Source organism: Gambusia affinis, linkage group LG06 (genome assembly GCF_019740435.1).
Source record: "Gambusia affinis linkage group LG06, SWU_Gaff_1.0, whole genome shotgun sequence".
NCBI lineage: Eukaryota > Metazoa > Chordata > Actinopteri > Cyprinodontiformes > Poeciliidae > Gambusia > Gambusia affinis.
In genome coordinates, this window is record NC_057873.1 from 17071810 (window position 1) to 17088831 (window position 17022).

General features: G+C 37.4%; 1 protein-coding gene across 6 annotated transcripts in view; it reads right to left on the bottom strand.

Annotated features, from left to right (window-relative positions):
* The window catches only part of LOC122832938 (cGMP-dependent 3',5'-cyclic phosphodiesterase), a 189044-nt gene that overhangs the window by 17251 nt on the left and 154771 nt on the right, over nt 1–17022 (bottom strand). For all 6 annotated transcript variants that reach the window (XM_044120168.1, XM_044120167.1, XM_044120165.1 and 3 more), the window contains 9 exons: nt 16187–16343; nt 15521–15573; nt 11845–11919; nt 11252–11293; nt 10472–10540; nt 10251–10381; nt 5813–5924; nt 799–838; nt 242–305 (listed from right to left, as the gene is read on the bottom strand). In XM_044120168.1, the coding sequence (XP_043976103.1) occupies nt 242–305; nt 799–838; nt 5813–5924; nt 10251–10381; nt 10472–10540; nt 11252–11293; nt 11845–11919; nt 15521–15573; nt 16187–16343 (743 nt within the window). The remainder of the gene's footprint in view (nt 1–241; nt 306–798; nt 839–5812; nt 5925–10250; nt 10382–10471; nt 10541–11251; nt 11294–11844; nt 11920–15520; nt 15574–16186; nt 16344–17022) is intronic.

Genomic DNA, 17022 nt, shown 5'->3' on the forward strand with positions numbered 1-17022 from the left:
GAGAGAGGCAAAATTAGAAAGGTGACAGAAAACAGAGCAAAGCTGATAACTTCACAGAGGTTTTTCTCATTCTATTTCAAGTCAATTTGCAACTTTAATCAAATCAGGCAAGCTGGTTGAGAACAAATAGCAGAAATAGCCTTTTGCAAATAGAGATAAAGAGATTCCCCATCTACAAAGGCATGTTCTCTTTTCCAACATATATTAAAATGTCCTTGTTAGAACAAATCAGAGGGCTTACATCTCTGCATCGCTCAGGTTTCTGGCCTCCACAATTATTTCCTGTAGCAGTACTGACACATCATCTGAAGGAATCAGGGTGAGAGGAAGAGACAGAGAGGGAGGAATCCAAAAGAAAACAGAGAAAATTATAGCAGTACAATAGAGCCCAGGCAGACAGAAACAGAGATTACAACATGAGTACCTGAGGATCAACAGCACAAGCTGATAAGAGCTTTTGTAATCATGGGTTCAGTCCAGTGAGTGGCAATTTGCTCTAACACTGGATCAATTTTTGTTCTCGCAATCATGATAAATCAACAATGACATGTTCTGCTGTTGCTGCTGGCTGTTTTATAAGAATGGGAGTGTGAGGATGGCAGAGCCATCATTTTTAATGCCCTTTTAAGTTTATTATTATGATTCTGGACATTATCACTTTAACGGTCAGTAATATCTCATTCAATTATGTGCACCATTTAGTTTCAAAGGTGAGCATTTAAATATCTGCCAGCAAAGCAGATCTTCCAACAGTGTCTGTTCACTGGACATTCAGATAGAGACGGGAAAGAGACGTACCCAAGTGTGTGAAGAGATTCTTGGCTACTTGCAGAAGTGCCTAAAAAGGGAAACGGTGGACAATAACAAGCTCATCAAAAAACAGCTTCAGAATGTAAAGCACATTCCTTCATCATCATATGAATGCCATACTAATTATGAACAACTTGACTAATAATAAAAAATGCAGTCTGAATGATTTTAAAACCGAGAATAGGGTGTATGGAAGTAAATATGTGCCATCAGAATTTGAATAAAAAATACCTCTGAAATTTGAATGTTGTATATTAGTGCTTACTTTTTCAGTATTAAAATAAATTCAGAATATATTTTTAACCTAAAAAAAATTTCAATGTCATTATTTTTGCAGTAAAAAATTCGTGTAAATTTTTTACATGGTTGCAATTTTCAGTTATTAAAAAAATTCACATTCCTATTTCAAAGTGATCAAATTTTCAATATACATATTTTTCACAGTTTAAATTTTCAGTGTTAAAAAATTCAGCATATAAAAAATTCAACTTTTCAAAATTCGTTGTGCTCAAATTCGCCGTCTCAAATTCACCGTCTAAAAATTCGCTGTCTCAAATTCACCGTCTAAAAATTCGCTGTCTCAAATTCAGCGTCTAAAAATTCGCTGTAAAAATGGCCAAGGTTACTTCAGGTCACAGACATTAGCAATGGATGTCCGATTCCAACATCCACCTAATCACGTGACACCGTCATATTGAAGAAATACCAGCATCACCCAGGCTGGCGACCATGGAGGCGAACGCAAACCCAACGGTGAGTTTAATGCTTTCATATTTCTATAGTATATTTTATTTTGTGCATGAAGTTTGATACATTATCTTAAAGCCTGATTTAAAACACGGGTTGGGCCGTTGTTAATCTTACACCGTGTAGTGCCGGCATATTACATCTTGCTACCTCCTAGCACCCCCAGCCCCTCCCCGCTGTCCCACGTCCAATTTCCCCAATTTTATTTCAAAAAGAAATACCACTTGGGTCAAGTCTAGAATCTTTAAAGAGAACTGATGGGTGGCGACATTCTGGGTTGTTTGTATGTTGTCTTAGGTGAGACTGAGACAGGCAGTCTTAGTAAAGTCGTAATTTTTCAGGAGATGCTACCGCTAATATGGTTGCCTTGTGTGCTTCAAAGAGGGGCTGTGAACACTTTCCGACATTAATTATAACCACAACCCCATTCTGATCAGCTACCGTATTGTTCAGGTGACTTCATTACAACATCATCCAAAATACTGCTTCTCTTATCTGACAATTGTTGATATACAATATTAATTTACATTCTTTTTACTTTGCCTAAAACCTCGTTCTGTTACCTAGCAACACTATAAACAACCGCCTTTGTTTTTCAGTTGATTTTAACTAATTTTCAAGAAAATATATGCTTGTAAGTACATCTGTTAACTTATTTTAGATTAAATATCATAATTTAATTTAGATTACTGTGACTTCTCAATGCTGACCTACTGATGTCAAAATACTTTTTATTTTACTGGCAATTTTTTAAATGTTTTTTTCTTTTTCAAGGAACTTTTGCTGAATCATATTTTGATAGACTCCGTGATCGTTTGGAGCAGGAAGAAGCAGTTTTATATCTGGGAAGAGTGTGCACAATCAAAGGTTTGTACAAATGACAAGTTTCAATATGTGATGCTTTTGAATGTCTATAGTAACATTAGCTTTGTGTGGTCTTCAATATGATGAGATTTGAAGGGCAGTTTTTAATCGTTTATTACTCCATAATTGAAGGACTGAGCGACTGTGGAGAGATCTGTGGACGGCTGTAACGTGCATCTATTATGACGTGCTACACTACCTTAAAGAAGAGGGATACCTGGACATTTCAAATGAAGCACTCCTCTTCTGTTGCCATTATGTCTTCCTGCCATGTCTGCAGGATGATCTGGATACTTTCTGCAGTGGCTGGGACAATCACCCACTTCGAACTGAAGCAACATGACTCCTAACCTGCTCTGGGTTCTTGGTCGTACACATCATCCAATTCCTGAACCCCACGGTGCCTTGACAGAGGTTATAAAGATTATAACGGAGGCTCAGATGTATTTGCTGAACATTTTATGTTCAGATTTTTATTTAATAACAATAGCTGAATAACGGCAAACGGCTGTTTGTAACCAAGCAACCAAAATCACCAGAAGGCAATCATGTTTTAACAAGATAACTATCACATTTTAATAAGATACATATGACGTTATAACGTGATAGCGCCAATTTTGTTTCCTGTGACAGCAATACGCTTCCGTGCCAGTTTAAAAATTCACCATTTATGAAATGTAAAGCAAAATGCTGATCATGTTACCACAGAGGTGAATTTCAGGTCTTTTATGGTAGACATGTCAGAGAACAAAAATGTTCTAAATTTGTAATTTGTTTTTTTTCTTTACTCAAAAGGAACCCATTAGGTACATTTGTACATTGTTGTATTGCTTTACATTACTTGAATTATAAGAATCAGAAAAAGTTTTGTCTTATGTTGTTTATTTTCTAATACTAAAGCATATATGAACTCATCTAAGTACATTCAATAAAATTTTGCATAAAAAAACAATTTCAGTTTCATATTTAAAACTGCCTGTACAAACAGTACTGACTCAGAGAAATGAAATATCTACTCTGAACATTGTGTTATTCTAGTTCCTCTAGTTTTGAATTTGACAAAACTAGAGAAATTAGAGTAACAGCAATGTTGTCGCTCTAATGAGTAATACATATGATCACATTTAAACATATGTATCGAACTTGTGATCTGACAAAAATCAGAAAATTGAATTGATTCTACATTTCAACAAAACTGTTTTGTTTTAACAAACTGATTCACAAACAAAGAACTGCTACAACTTAAATGTAGATTGTTTTTTATTTATTTATTTTTTTAACAGGTCAATCACTCAAAGCAAGCCAAAGCCAGACTGCGTAGAGGAAATGCATGCTACAAAATCCTCACTGAAAGAGTTGTAATTCCAGTAGTGACAAGGAATTCTTAGTGTTTTGTAGTTTCCACCAACAACCTCCACAGACAGACTTGCTGGCAGATTTTCCCATCCAGTCCAGAATTTCATCATGTCTCCTCTTCCTCTTCCTCCACTCCGTGGTCTTTCAGTTAGTAAATTAAGTAAGTGGCTTGCAGATTCAACAATAGCATCCTGACTACCCTGTAGTCACAAAATATATAAAAGACAAAGTAGCAGTTGAAAAAGTTAAAAAGAAATTTACACTTCATGAGAATGATCACTTTTACTCAGGAAAGCTCTGTGCTGTAGGGTTCCCACCTTTCAGAAATTAAAATAAGGATCTAGCAGATGGAAAGTGTCATTCTATTTCACTAGAGAAACTAAAACTGCAGTACCATAAGTTTTAAAGAATAAAGAGACAGTATAATTTCTTCAGTTTCCCTCTTAATTTTTTTTACATTTGCTAGCATTCATCCTCACTGACACTGTTCAGCCTGGCATGTGTGTCTTCCCTCTCCTGTATCTTTGCTAGGACATGGTAGAGTATCGGTTGAGGACGTTTTAAAAAGACGCAGGTTGAGAGCGGCTCACCACGACTGCTAACCCTCTTTGCACCCTAGTGTTTCTAGGCAACCGTGACATCATCAATGGTCCAAAGCGTTCTGGGGTCCTTACTAGCTCCCGCCACATTAGCTGAGCTTAACATGTCTTGTGTTTTATTTTTGTAATTATTGTTACACTAAATGTTTATATGCATGTGATAGGCGTTACTGTCGGACATACAGAAAAACCGAACAAATCGCGTCTCGTTACGGGGCGATTCCGTATTTTACGAAAGGGATGGCAATCCTACTGTGCTCTTCTCTCATTAAAATTATAGAAACTATATAAAACACAAATAAATCTACAATTTGTAAGATTAACAACGGCCCAACCCGTGTTTTAAATCAGGCTTTAAGATAATGTATCAAACTTCATGCACAAAATAAAATATACTATAGAAATATGAAAGCATTAAACTCACTGTTGGGTTTATGTCATTCTCCATGGTCGCCAGCCTGGGTGATGCTGGTATTTCTTCAATATGACGGTTGTGTCACGTGATTATGTGGATGTTGGAATCGGACATCCATTGCTAATGTCTGTGACCTGAAGTAACCTTGGCCATTTTTACAGCGAATTTTTAGACGCTGAATTTGAGACAGCGAATTTTTAGACGCTGAATTTGAGACAGCGAATTTTTAGACGGTGAATTTGAGACGGCGAATTTGAGCACAACGAATTTTGAAAAGTTGAATTTTTTATATGCTGAATTTTTTAACACTGAAAATTTAAACTGTGAAAAATATGTATATTGAAAATTTGATCACTTTGAAATAGGAATGTGAATTTTTTTAATAACTGAAAATTGCAACCATGTAAAAAAATTTACACCAAATTTTTTTTTACTGCAAAAATAATGACATTGACATTTTTTTTAGGTTAAAAATATATTCTGAATTTATTTTAATACTGAAAAAGTAAGCACTAATATACAACATTCAAATTTCAGAGGTATTTTTTATTCAAATTCTGATGGCACATATTTACTTCCATAAGGGTGCACAAGTTTGAATTTATGAAAGATTTTCTCAGGCTGAAATTAGTGTGTGTGTACTCCTACTAATAAATGGAGAAATATCTCCCAGCAAGCTGCAGCCAGAGTAAAACTAAGTTTCTAAATTTAACTTTATTATTTCTAATGAGTGTTCAAATATCCATTAGGAATTATTATTAGTGGGGGCAAATGGATATTTTAACATATTTAGGTTGGTTTAGAGAAAACCAGCAGTACATTTGAACACCCAAATCTTCTTTATGAAAGTCACTTGTTGACTTTACTTGTTACATAATAACACACACTTTAAAGACGTTCAAATCAATCATTAGAAGACCAAATTGTTATGACTTTCATATTAGTGATAAGGGGATGTAAACTTGTGAACTGCATGTGTGTGTTTGAGTGTGTGTAGAGCGAGTGGGGAAATGTGCGATACCTGGCATTCCACTTTTAATTTCTGTTCTTTCTGAAAGGCCAGAGTAGAAGTGAGGACTGTTGAGGTGTAGCAGAAACAGTGCTGGATGACGTGTTCGTCTGCCTCTGCATGTCTGCAGAGAAACAAACAAAGTCAAACAGTGAGATTTATACAACACTTAATCTCCTCTTATTGTATTATTCATATTGCAGTAAAAAGTCTCTAAGTGTTTTTTCTTTAGCTCGAGAACATTTTAATAAACATTGTTTTTACTATACTTTTAAATCCTAAATGTTATATTTACTCATAGAGAGCGATAATAATTTGTTCTAATTAATAAATTCTAAACCACTGCATTAATTCTAGTTTTGTCCCTGCTTCGTCGTGTTTCGGGTCGCAGAACCTCATTTCAGAGAAATGCAAATTGCTTCTGTACCTCTTCTGTGTTTCATTAACATCTCATGGAAGAAACAAAATATCCTAGGTGACAAATTAAGCATTGTTGTGAAATAAAAAGGCCTAAATTGCACACATAGTACTTGCAGCTAATACAAATGTTCCCCTACTGGATAATTTTGCTGAACAAATCTAAAAATGATTTTCTGCTTCTGCTTGGTGACATTTCTGTTCCAATCAGTCAAAAACTCATTAAGACAGCAATGCAGAAATGGACAACATTAAAGAACAAAGTTACAATAAAATGTTTTGAGTGGGGGAAAAAAACAAAAACAATAATGAAACCAGTTTTCCTGTAGGTTAGAAATCTTTGAAAACAATGACTTTAATGGTTTGTGTAATTGGCTGCAGTTATCTGTCACTTCCTATAGAGAGCACTGGCACGTTGCTTTGGGCTCAAGGGTCTTTCCTGGTCCCAAATCAGACACACAAGGATCCTGTCAATGAAGACAGGAGCCTGCATCTGGGAAATCTCTGCGACTGACACCCAGGAGTTACACAGAGCTACGCTGAGCCTGGAGGATTATTTTCTGTGGTAACAGCTAGTTATTTGCAGTCATGACATCGTCTAGTCGCCATCTCCACAAGTTGAAAAGTAGCCAGTGGGAGTCTGTTTCTAAAAACCATAAAATACATGTATACAGCAGAAGAAGCACACAATGCACAACAAATAGAAGATTTTGGTTATGAAATAGCGCTTTGTTACTCTGCAGTAGACCTGGCTGCCGTGTTGGAGAGAAAGATATTTTTGAAATTCTTCCATATCTTGGAAACAAGCCTAACAAGCGGCAGCTTTGGGCTTCCAAATACGGATATTGTCTAATATATGAAAAACAAAAGGTTCTCTGTGTTGGCCCTATTCCTTGCATTAAGGTTGATCTAACAAAATGATTTTCGGTTTTTTGAGCTCTACCATTTTTCTGTTTCCTCTGTTTGTGGAGTTTTCTGGTTGTAAAACATGAGTTATGAACCTATTACTGCTGCCATGCTGTGCTGCTGGAGACATATGAGGCCATATTTTACTTTGCACACAAACAAACTCTGCATATGTAATCTTTAAAATGATGGCAAAGTTCATCTGTTTCACTACGTTCGGAGCAAAGACCAGACCGACTGTATTATTTACTCTGTGGGAACCCCAATCCTGAAGCTCTCACCATGGTAATGAGATGCCAGCCACTACTGAGTGAAATGATCAGACATGATCCCTTCTCATCCATCTCATGAGGGTGCATGCATTTGTGAAAAAAATAAAAATAATATACCAATAAACTCCTCTGCATACTTTAACAAACACAACCGTGGTGATAAAAAAAAAAAACAACAACACACACACACACACACACAAAAAAAACTAGAGAGCTTTTTCCCTTACTTCTGTATTCAGGAGATAACGGCATTGCTCCTGGCAGCGCACAGAGACAAACACACACAGAGCATACACGCCAAAACCCGCTGCTGCCAAATCAGGCAGCCAAACCACCCGCTGCTGTTAGACTCATGACCTGACTTCAGATCATCACACCGCCATCATCCTCATCATCATCATCACACCCATGTGCTCACACATACAAAGGGAGGATGAGTGGACATGAGTTTTAAAGTGCAGCGGTATGCAGTCGAGGGTGCACTTTAGGTCTGGAAGTTCTGTCAGAGGCCTGACAGTCAGAGAAAAATTTCATAGCCTTCAAAGATGGGCCAGACCAACAGTCTAAACACTTGTCACTGATTTCTTTTAAATAAAATATAAGGCAAAGCTTTGCTTAGTTTAGGAAGAGTGCAAAAGAATATATAACAGCTATATTGATGGAGTGCAATCAGCAACTTTCTGAGGGTTTTTTTGTCCTGTGATTTGAATGAAAGCGTAATTTCGCTCAGGAGTTTTTGAGAGTTATCTAGGTGGCAGTTTTTAGAGAGTGGCTTTCTGGAAATCTGGTACAAAGACACAATACTAGCCAAGGTCTTCAGAAAGTGGACCTTAATTCAGAGCCATCATGGCTCAAGAAGAAGAACTATTTGTCATGACATTTATTGGTTGTGCACTCCACAAACCTGGCCTTTATGACAGCATGGGAATCCAGCCATCTTGGACTGGAGTTCTGCTACATTTAGATGTGTTCCTGGTCCAAAACACCCGAATCAATTGATTAGGTATTTAGCAGGACTCTGTAGAACATAACTGCATCCAACACACCTGTCATTTGATTTAGGAGTGTTGGAAAAGGGAAACAGCAAAATGTTGACCTATATGCCAAATATTCTGTGGTGAAGACTATAACTGTACGTTTCTCTGAGTGGTGGTGACGAAAAGCTCTATGTGTATTAACACTTCAGCTCGAACACCAAATCCAAATGATAAAGCATGATTATAGTTATATTATGATGTGGTATTGCTTTCCTCGATTGGGAACAAAGTAGAAGGTAAAAGTAGATGGGAGGAAACACAGCCAAACACTTAAAAGTGAGGAAAGGGTTTGTCTTCGATCAGGACAACCCTAAGCAGAGCTGCAGCTGAATGCTTTAGATCAAAGCATGTGAAACTCTTTTATTGGCTCAGTCAAAGTCCCAACCTAAATCCAAATGAGAAGGTATGTCAGGACTTAAAAGTAGAGTTAAAGGTGCTGTCCATTCTGGCTGAAATTGAGCAATTTTGTGAAGAAGAAAGGGGAAAATTTTTATTTTATATTTCATTTTTATGCAAGATTTTCTCTACAGTGATGAACTGCTTCGAGATGGTTTATCACATTAAAATGCTAATAAAATTTAATTGAATGTTGTGGTTTTCATTTGACAAAAAGTGAAAGGTATATAGAAGGGAGATTTAAAGCACCTGAGAGCTGGTGAGTGAAGAGCACAAAAATGCATCTTTTAACAAAAGAAGCTCATTAGTAAACTATTACTGAACAACTGGAAATCTGTATTCAACAAGCGTCAGACTCACAGCAAGTTGAAAACTGATAAAGTGTAACGAATCAAATCATGAACTGCCTATTTCAGCGAATTGCATTGTTGTGCGATACTCATGAAGACATAATAAACACTTTCTATTTCAATTAACTAAATAAACATTTCCATAATTTTCATATTACATCAGCAGTCAGAAGATCATTAAATTGAGTCATTTCTGTATATTTTGAGCTTGTGAAGAAATCTGGTGCTTCAGTGCACACATCTTTATCCTCGCTGCAGTCTTAAACTTGCCAATTAGTGTAATTTGTAACTTTAAAAGAAATGCTGTGTTAATCTAATAGGAGGCATGAAAGGTTATATCTGTTTTTAGAGCTGTCATTTCCTAAACTTTCAGTGGAAAATGGCAACAACATGGCTCTGGGTCTCTCCTTGAGCCTTTCAGACATCAAATACATGTTATTCACTAATGCTGACATTCCTGCAAAGGACTAATTCATTTAGCAGACATAGTGAATCATTAAAGTCCTTAATTCGAATTAATTATTGGTCTTTCTTCAACTCTGCCATAATTAGACTCCAGGGAGCTGCGAACAACACTCACAAAACAATGACAACAAAAAGAGCAATAGAAAACTTAGCTTTGGTGATACTGGCAGATAACTTAAAAATAGAAATATTGAGTATTTGTGGTTGTCCTAATTTTATGCTGCCCTGGGTGATAAACCCTGTTCTGGTATTTTCTTTTAGTTCTCAATGGGTTCTTCCTCTCCCTTTAAATATATGCAGCTCAGCTAGCTCCTCCACTTAATTTGATTGCGACTATCCCGCTGCCAGTAAGATGTCGAATCCTCTGCAAACTCAACAAATCTAGGCAAATTAGCTAATCTAATCTAATCTAATCAGACCTCATCTCAAATTACTGTGGCATAAATTGCTGCTTCTCGTAAGAGTCAGCAGTCTCAAATAGCAGACTGAGAACCAGCAGTCTTAATGCATTTTGGCATAAAGTTGTGCAAGGTTGGGACGCGATATTCTGCAATTATTGAGCTTTAAAAGGACACACGGCTAACATGAAAAATTAGAAGTCCCTCACCTCTGTCCTCCCTGCTTGTTAAAAGCGCAGGCCAGCGCCACCACATGACCGGTGGCCCTGCTGACAACAGGGACACAAAGCATGGAGGAGATCTCACAGCCCAGCATGCTGGACAGCTGCCTGCGTTCTTCCTGAGAGGATGAGAAGGACACAGACAATATCAGACAGGCAGAAAGGAGGCTAGTTTGATGGATCAATAGATAAGACGGATTAAGTCTTACAGCGCTGATGTCCTGGAGGGAAATAGACTTTTTTTTCTCCACGACTTGACCAAAGCGTCCAAACATCAGCTGGACAGTTGAGAGAGAAAGACAGGGGTAAAGCGACCACAGGAAAATGGAGAGGGAGGGGGAAAAAGCACCAAAATCGTGACAAAAAATATTCAAAGAAAATGTCCCTAGAGGTTCTTTTTGGACCAAAACAAATAACAAATGAAGGCTTTTATATGTTTTATTGTAAGAGAAAGATATATAAGACGTTTTTGTCCTCATAGCTTTTCACCCCAGCTATCATCAAGGTTTCACACATCATTTGGCCTGGGGGGACACCATGTATTCACCCTGTAATGAAGAGCCTGTTAGTAATGCTACAGCTGCAGCGTAAGCATGGATAGGAGACCTGGAGCGACTCGAAGGAAGCCATTTCTTCTCCTGCACAAATTTCTTAATTACAAACCCCTACAGAGGATTAGGAGTCTTTGCATGTGGAAGCTTTATTCTTTTGTGTCTGTCAAAAACACATGCAGGATTACAGCACTTGTATTCTAAGTAAGCTTATTATTATTATTAGCAACAAACATCCCTGAAAACCTCAGCTCAGTAAAGCAGGAGAAGATGGGATCCAATGAATAAAAGAAGGAAATGATTGATTAAGAAATATTTGAAATATGGATGATCAAACAAATAGGCAATTAATTGATAAGCAAATGGTCTCAGAGGGAACATTAAGGATCTACAAATACGAGAAAATAAATCCATTGTGTTTTTCTTTCACTGTCTCACCGGGAAGCTGATCTCCTCCTCCAGAACTTTGTCTCCAACCACCTAAATGTAACAAAGGTCAAAGGTTACAAACTATTTAAATGCTAGGTTTGAATTTAGTTCCAAATCACAGCAGAAATTGTAGATGTCTATAATCTATGTATGTATGTCTCAGTGTGTGAAGAAAAGAGGTTAAACATTTGAATGTTGTTTCCATGAGGCATTTTAAAAACATATAATGAAAACCAGTGATTGAAAGCTAATGACCCTAATCATGTCGCCAAATTAGTTACAAAATGACTCAAGAGCAACAAAGTTGATGTTTTGAAGTGTCCATCACGAAGCCCTGATCTAAGTCCCATAGAAAATTTATAGGTGAAGTGAAACAAAAAGTTGATTGAAGTCAAAAAGTTTAAATAAAATCTTTACCAATGAACATAGAAATTTTTCAAACCTCGACATTTAAGTAGTGTTAAAAATTTGATAATAGACTGGTAATAATAAAATGACCTAATATATTGAAAGCTTAGTGTGACTTAAAGTCGGCCATTTAGAATTTAAAATGTGGTTGTGTGTAAATAAAGATTTGGCTACAACGGTTCGAGTGTGGTCACCTGGCAGAATAGCTGGTGGTTGTCCTCAGACACCAGCAACAAGCAGCAACACTGAGACTTGGTCTGCTGCTGCAGCTGTACAGGAAAAGAAACACAACATCAGCCCAAACCGCGTACACAATCGCAAACAACAACAAAACCAGATTCAGCCACATGACTCCAGCTGTCTTGGTTAGAATTCACAGAGTGATGAAATTACCTGGAGCTCCACTTTGGCAATATTTTAATGTAATCTTTAATGCTTTGCTGCACCAATGAAGTAATTTGATGGATTTCAGATAAAAATTAAATGAATCCCTTTTCCCTATGTAAATGTCTTTCCCCTTTATTTCTATTTATTTTGCTTCCAAGCAGTCAGGCTTTCTCAAAATCTTTTAAATAGATTTTGATCAATATTTTTCTATTCTTTTGAAGGTCTCTCAAAACTAAGCTGACCATATTTACAGGATTATTTTTTATTTGCTTGATAAGCCTCTGTAATACCTTTTGACTTGACTAATGAATCATTCAGCTCTAAGGTCTTTGCTGAATTATTCTGTTTTGTAACAACATGACTAATAAAGCTTTAAGTTTATAAGGTCTTACACGTCTTTTTCTCACCTGCACTTGCCCACCTTCCCTCATTTTTCAAATACACTGCAGATCATGCTGCCATGGTCATGCACAAGGACTTCACAGGAAATATTATGATAATATCTAGCTCCTTTGAGGCAATATATTGAGCAATTATAGCTTAGCAGCTGTAGTAGCTTCGCAGTTAGATTCATGCCCACTGAAACTACACAATGTGTGCACTTAGTTGCAAAAGTGTTCACAGTCCTTGAAACTTTAATTATTTTTTTTCCCATGTTACGTAGTCTGGTGTACATTTATATTCGGCTCTCTTTAATTCCAGTGCAATTAAATAGATGTCTATCTACCAACTTTGCAATGATAGGTTTGCCTATTGTCTTATTGCAAAATAGCCCAAATTTGGTCAGATTTGGTCAGATTAGAGAGAAAACATCTATCATTTACCGCATCAAAAGTCTTGCCTTAACACATGGGCTTGGACTAGGACTAGACCAGAGTAGAAGGGATTATCTCATCTAAACATAAAATAATAGAAATAATATAACATGCTTTAATTTTAGGATACAAAACTCTGACAAAAATAAAAGAAAGGGCACATAAAGCTATCATATAAATGAAATGGTATGGATGCCTCCAGTCGTTCTGCTGCTTTTATTCTACCTGCTGAAATTCAACCAATTTCCTCCTGCTACGTGGGAAGAGAAATGCTCTATTCACATTCATAGACTGAAATACACTGTCACACACACACACACGCAAGCATGTACGTACCCACACACACCCACCATTCTTCCCTGTAATCCACATATCTGGATGGAGAACAAGCAAGGCAGGAATAAACAGCCTCTACTGCCAACAAGCTCACCCCCAAGTCACAAACATCAGCCCCTTGGAAGAACACATGTATGTGCACATTCAGCAGGAACATGCACACCCATAGACAGCATGTTGCTGCACCCACACACAGTAATAAACCCCTCCACCTCAATTTTATTTATTTATTTTTCACAAATGCTGTTAATCCCATAAGAACTACTCGGAGCTTTCAGCACAAAACTGATGATTCTTCAGGAACAACAATCTCCTGCTTCCCTTTTCTCCTTTCTCATTTCTACAGCAATAAACAGGCTAAATGAATCACTACTTAAATGGAATACATTTTAACAGCAGCGCACATTCTGTTAAAATGTGCAGTCTATTGCTTTATACAAAGGAAAAAACTGAATTACGAGTTTAGAGGTGTTGGGGGGAGATGTAGTTCACGCAGGTTGATCTGACGCTGCACAGCAGTTTGACATCAAGGTGTGTTTGACTTCAGCAGTTAAGTGGATAAATCACCTCTTATATTACTTAAATTGCTTAAAACAATGCATATTAATTTTCTCAACTGACAGCTTGTATTAAGCAGCAAACTTCAGTTTATTCTTTATGAGTGCAAGAAGGAGCCACAATAAATATAGTATGAAAATAATTACCATTATAGCCCAATTAAACCAGTAAGGCAACAAAACTATACAAGTAGAAACAAGTTGTATAATCAATTTAGAAGCACTTGTAATGGTTTCGCTTTTGCCATCAGTAACACAGACATCATTTTTCATTTCGATATTTCCTATTTAATTCATGTGCAAAACAAGTACCTGGTATTACCTGTGTTCAACAGCACATGATTATATTACAGCCCTGCTGTTTCAGGAAGAGGCAGAAGGATTTTGTTTTTGTTACTTTACAGGCTAACCTGCTCTCATTCATATTTACTGGGATGCAAAAATATCACTCCAGCTGATCCAAATACGCAACAGCAAGTCTGACAGAAACGAATCTAATCCAATTTCTCCCACTGATCCTCACTGGTTGCTTTCTAATCCAGGTATGAACAGGACCTTTTTACTGTTTTGATTTACAAATAAAGTCCATCCAACCGAAAAGAAAATATTCATACAACCAACCAAGAACTCTAAAGTGTGTTAATATAGAAATTATGTTTTAGTGAAATAGCAGCATAATATCACACTAAAAAGTGTGCTGCTGTTCTCTTGCAGTGGTCTTTGGAGATTTTTCTTCCTTCCATACTTTTTGTGGTGGCAAAATGAATCTGGATCCTCACTGACACTTTTCTGTCTCAGTCTCAGGTGTTTTTAAGCATTTCAATAACAGCTTTGAATGTGGATGTGTGCACATTTAGGCAAATAGCTGTTTTCCTCACCACCATTTTGTGACTCAGCACCAGATCGATAAAGCTCTGCCTCACGAGAACTGCATATTTTCTTTACCTAGTTTGAAGAGGGACAGGCTTCAGGGTATCATCATATTTAGATCATTCAAATCCCTGATCAACACAAAAAATGCAGCTACAAATACAAAATTTTTTTATAAACATCATTAGTAGAAACACAAATAAGAAAGATAAGTGTTATTACTTATCTTGTTCTTTTGTTCATTCAGCTGCAATAAAAGACTAACTGATAATTTAAAAAGAAAAAGTTAAAACCTTTGTATTGGGAGCATCAATAAATGTGCAGGAAGCCATCAAACACTCTTGGTAACTAAGCTTCCTTGTTTTAAAAGCTATAAATTGTATAAAATAAGATTTCCCAAAAGAGCAGCTTTCTGGACATCCGTACAGAGCTACGTAGGACAATACACAGACATAAAGAACTAATCTCTATATAGTCATGATGCAATCTTGCACTGCAATGTACTAAGGATTTGTGCAGGATAACCTTCAAATAGCCCTCCTGTCTCTGGTTTAATTCCTGTTTCTCTTATATTTCCCCATCTGTGAATAATTCCATACATTTGAATTGTATTTCTGATGATGCTGTTCCTCCCTCGCCGCTACAGCACAGCTTCTTCTCCACTGCATTTGATCTACACTTTGTTTCTTGCCTCTCCTTTTACAGAGTCTATCTGACTGCATATATAAATATGTGAAAAGGGTGGAGGGGCTGCTCTGTGGGGAGTTTGATGAAGTAATGGTGTGACAAAGATTTTGCAACAGAAAGGGAGGAAGAAGTAACCAGTGGAGATGTTTTGCATCTACTGTGCATCTGTGTGCGATGGTGGGAGGGGGGTAGCGATCTCAGTGATCTCAGCTACTTACATAATTGATGACTTTGAGCTGAAGAGAAGCGGCATCAAGGTCATAGAGCTCACCTAAAAGAGGACAAGGAAACAAAAAGAGAGAGAGAGAGAGAGAAAGTGACAAGAGTGAAAAAAAAAACACACGGAGGAGCAAGGGCGAAGTGACATCAGGAGAGAGAGGGAATTCAGATCATGTATGCGAAGGGACAGAGAGAAATCCAGAGAGAGGTGCACTCAGACAGCGAGGTCAGGGAAGGGTGAAAGGAGCCGGTTAACAGGGAGACTAATAACAAAGACAAGACAAGAGATGGAGAGCTGCCTGGACTGCAGAAAAGAGAGCCAGAAAAGTGAAGCAAAGGCAGGGGAAACTGGGGAGAAAAAAGTTAACTCATATTTATTGACAATTACTGGAGAGTAAACAATGTTTATGTATTTGTGCAGGAACAGCAGGAGGTAGACCACCTCCATTATGCATGAGAATTTAAACAATGTTTTGGTAAAGCATTCTGCTTTCAGACTATGAATCTAGATAGACAGGGCCTTCATGCCACTGGGTCCAACGCTAATAATGCACTCAGTCTGTGACTGCATGACTGCTGTGTTTCTGTAAGCTGTATAGTAAAGAAGGAACAGTAAGTTTTTGTGCTTTGATGAGTGTGTATGTGTGTGAGTGCTGCGAGCGTACCACAGAGCTGCAGAATGTTGCGATCTAGCTCGCAGTAGTCCTGCTCTGAGACATTGAGGTGCAGCAGAGCATTGTGGGACTGCAGTGGAGACGGGCTCAGAGGAGGCCTCTGATAGGATGCCTGCAGAGCCTGGATGCGAACACAAGCCACCGAGGCCTGCAGGGCCATAAAGCAGCAAACACAAACAAAGACAAGCAGCAAAGTCAGCTGAAGTAGATATTTAACTTTGAGCTCTCTGTGCTTCTGTTTCATTATGTTTTTACCCCAGATAAAGACAGTCACTGAGCTATTGACTCCACAGGCTTTGTTGTTTGTTTTTGCCTAAAAAATACTCCTGGACCAGAACTTTAATTTTTCTTTTGCTGTGTCTGCCTTCTGCTCAAGTCAGCTGTAGCAGATGGCTGAGTCTGATTCCGCAGGAAGTTTATTCATGTTAAAGTTTAATCATGGTTCCTATCTACTGTTGCCACATGACTGATCAAGAAGAGACATAGCTGCAAAATCAACTACTTCTTCTAAGTTCAAATTATACCAACTTAGGATTTTTTTGTGTGTGTGCTACATTTAATTTAACATTTATCCTGCATCTTTTAACTGCACAATAAAGAAATCATTCAGAATCAAAATGTAAAAAAACCCAAAACTGGAATAACCTGGTGGTACAGGTGTGTACGCCTCTAAAGTAATACTGTGTTAAATAAGCAATCTTCTAAAGATCAAACCTGTCATAATGCATCCAAAATCTGATGAACTGCAAATAAAGTCATTTCCTTACAGAGAGGCATCAACCAGCCAAAAAGGTCTCATTTCACAAAAGTATCAGTCAGAAGAAGGG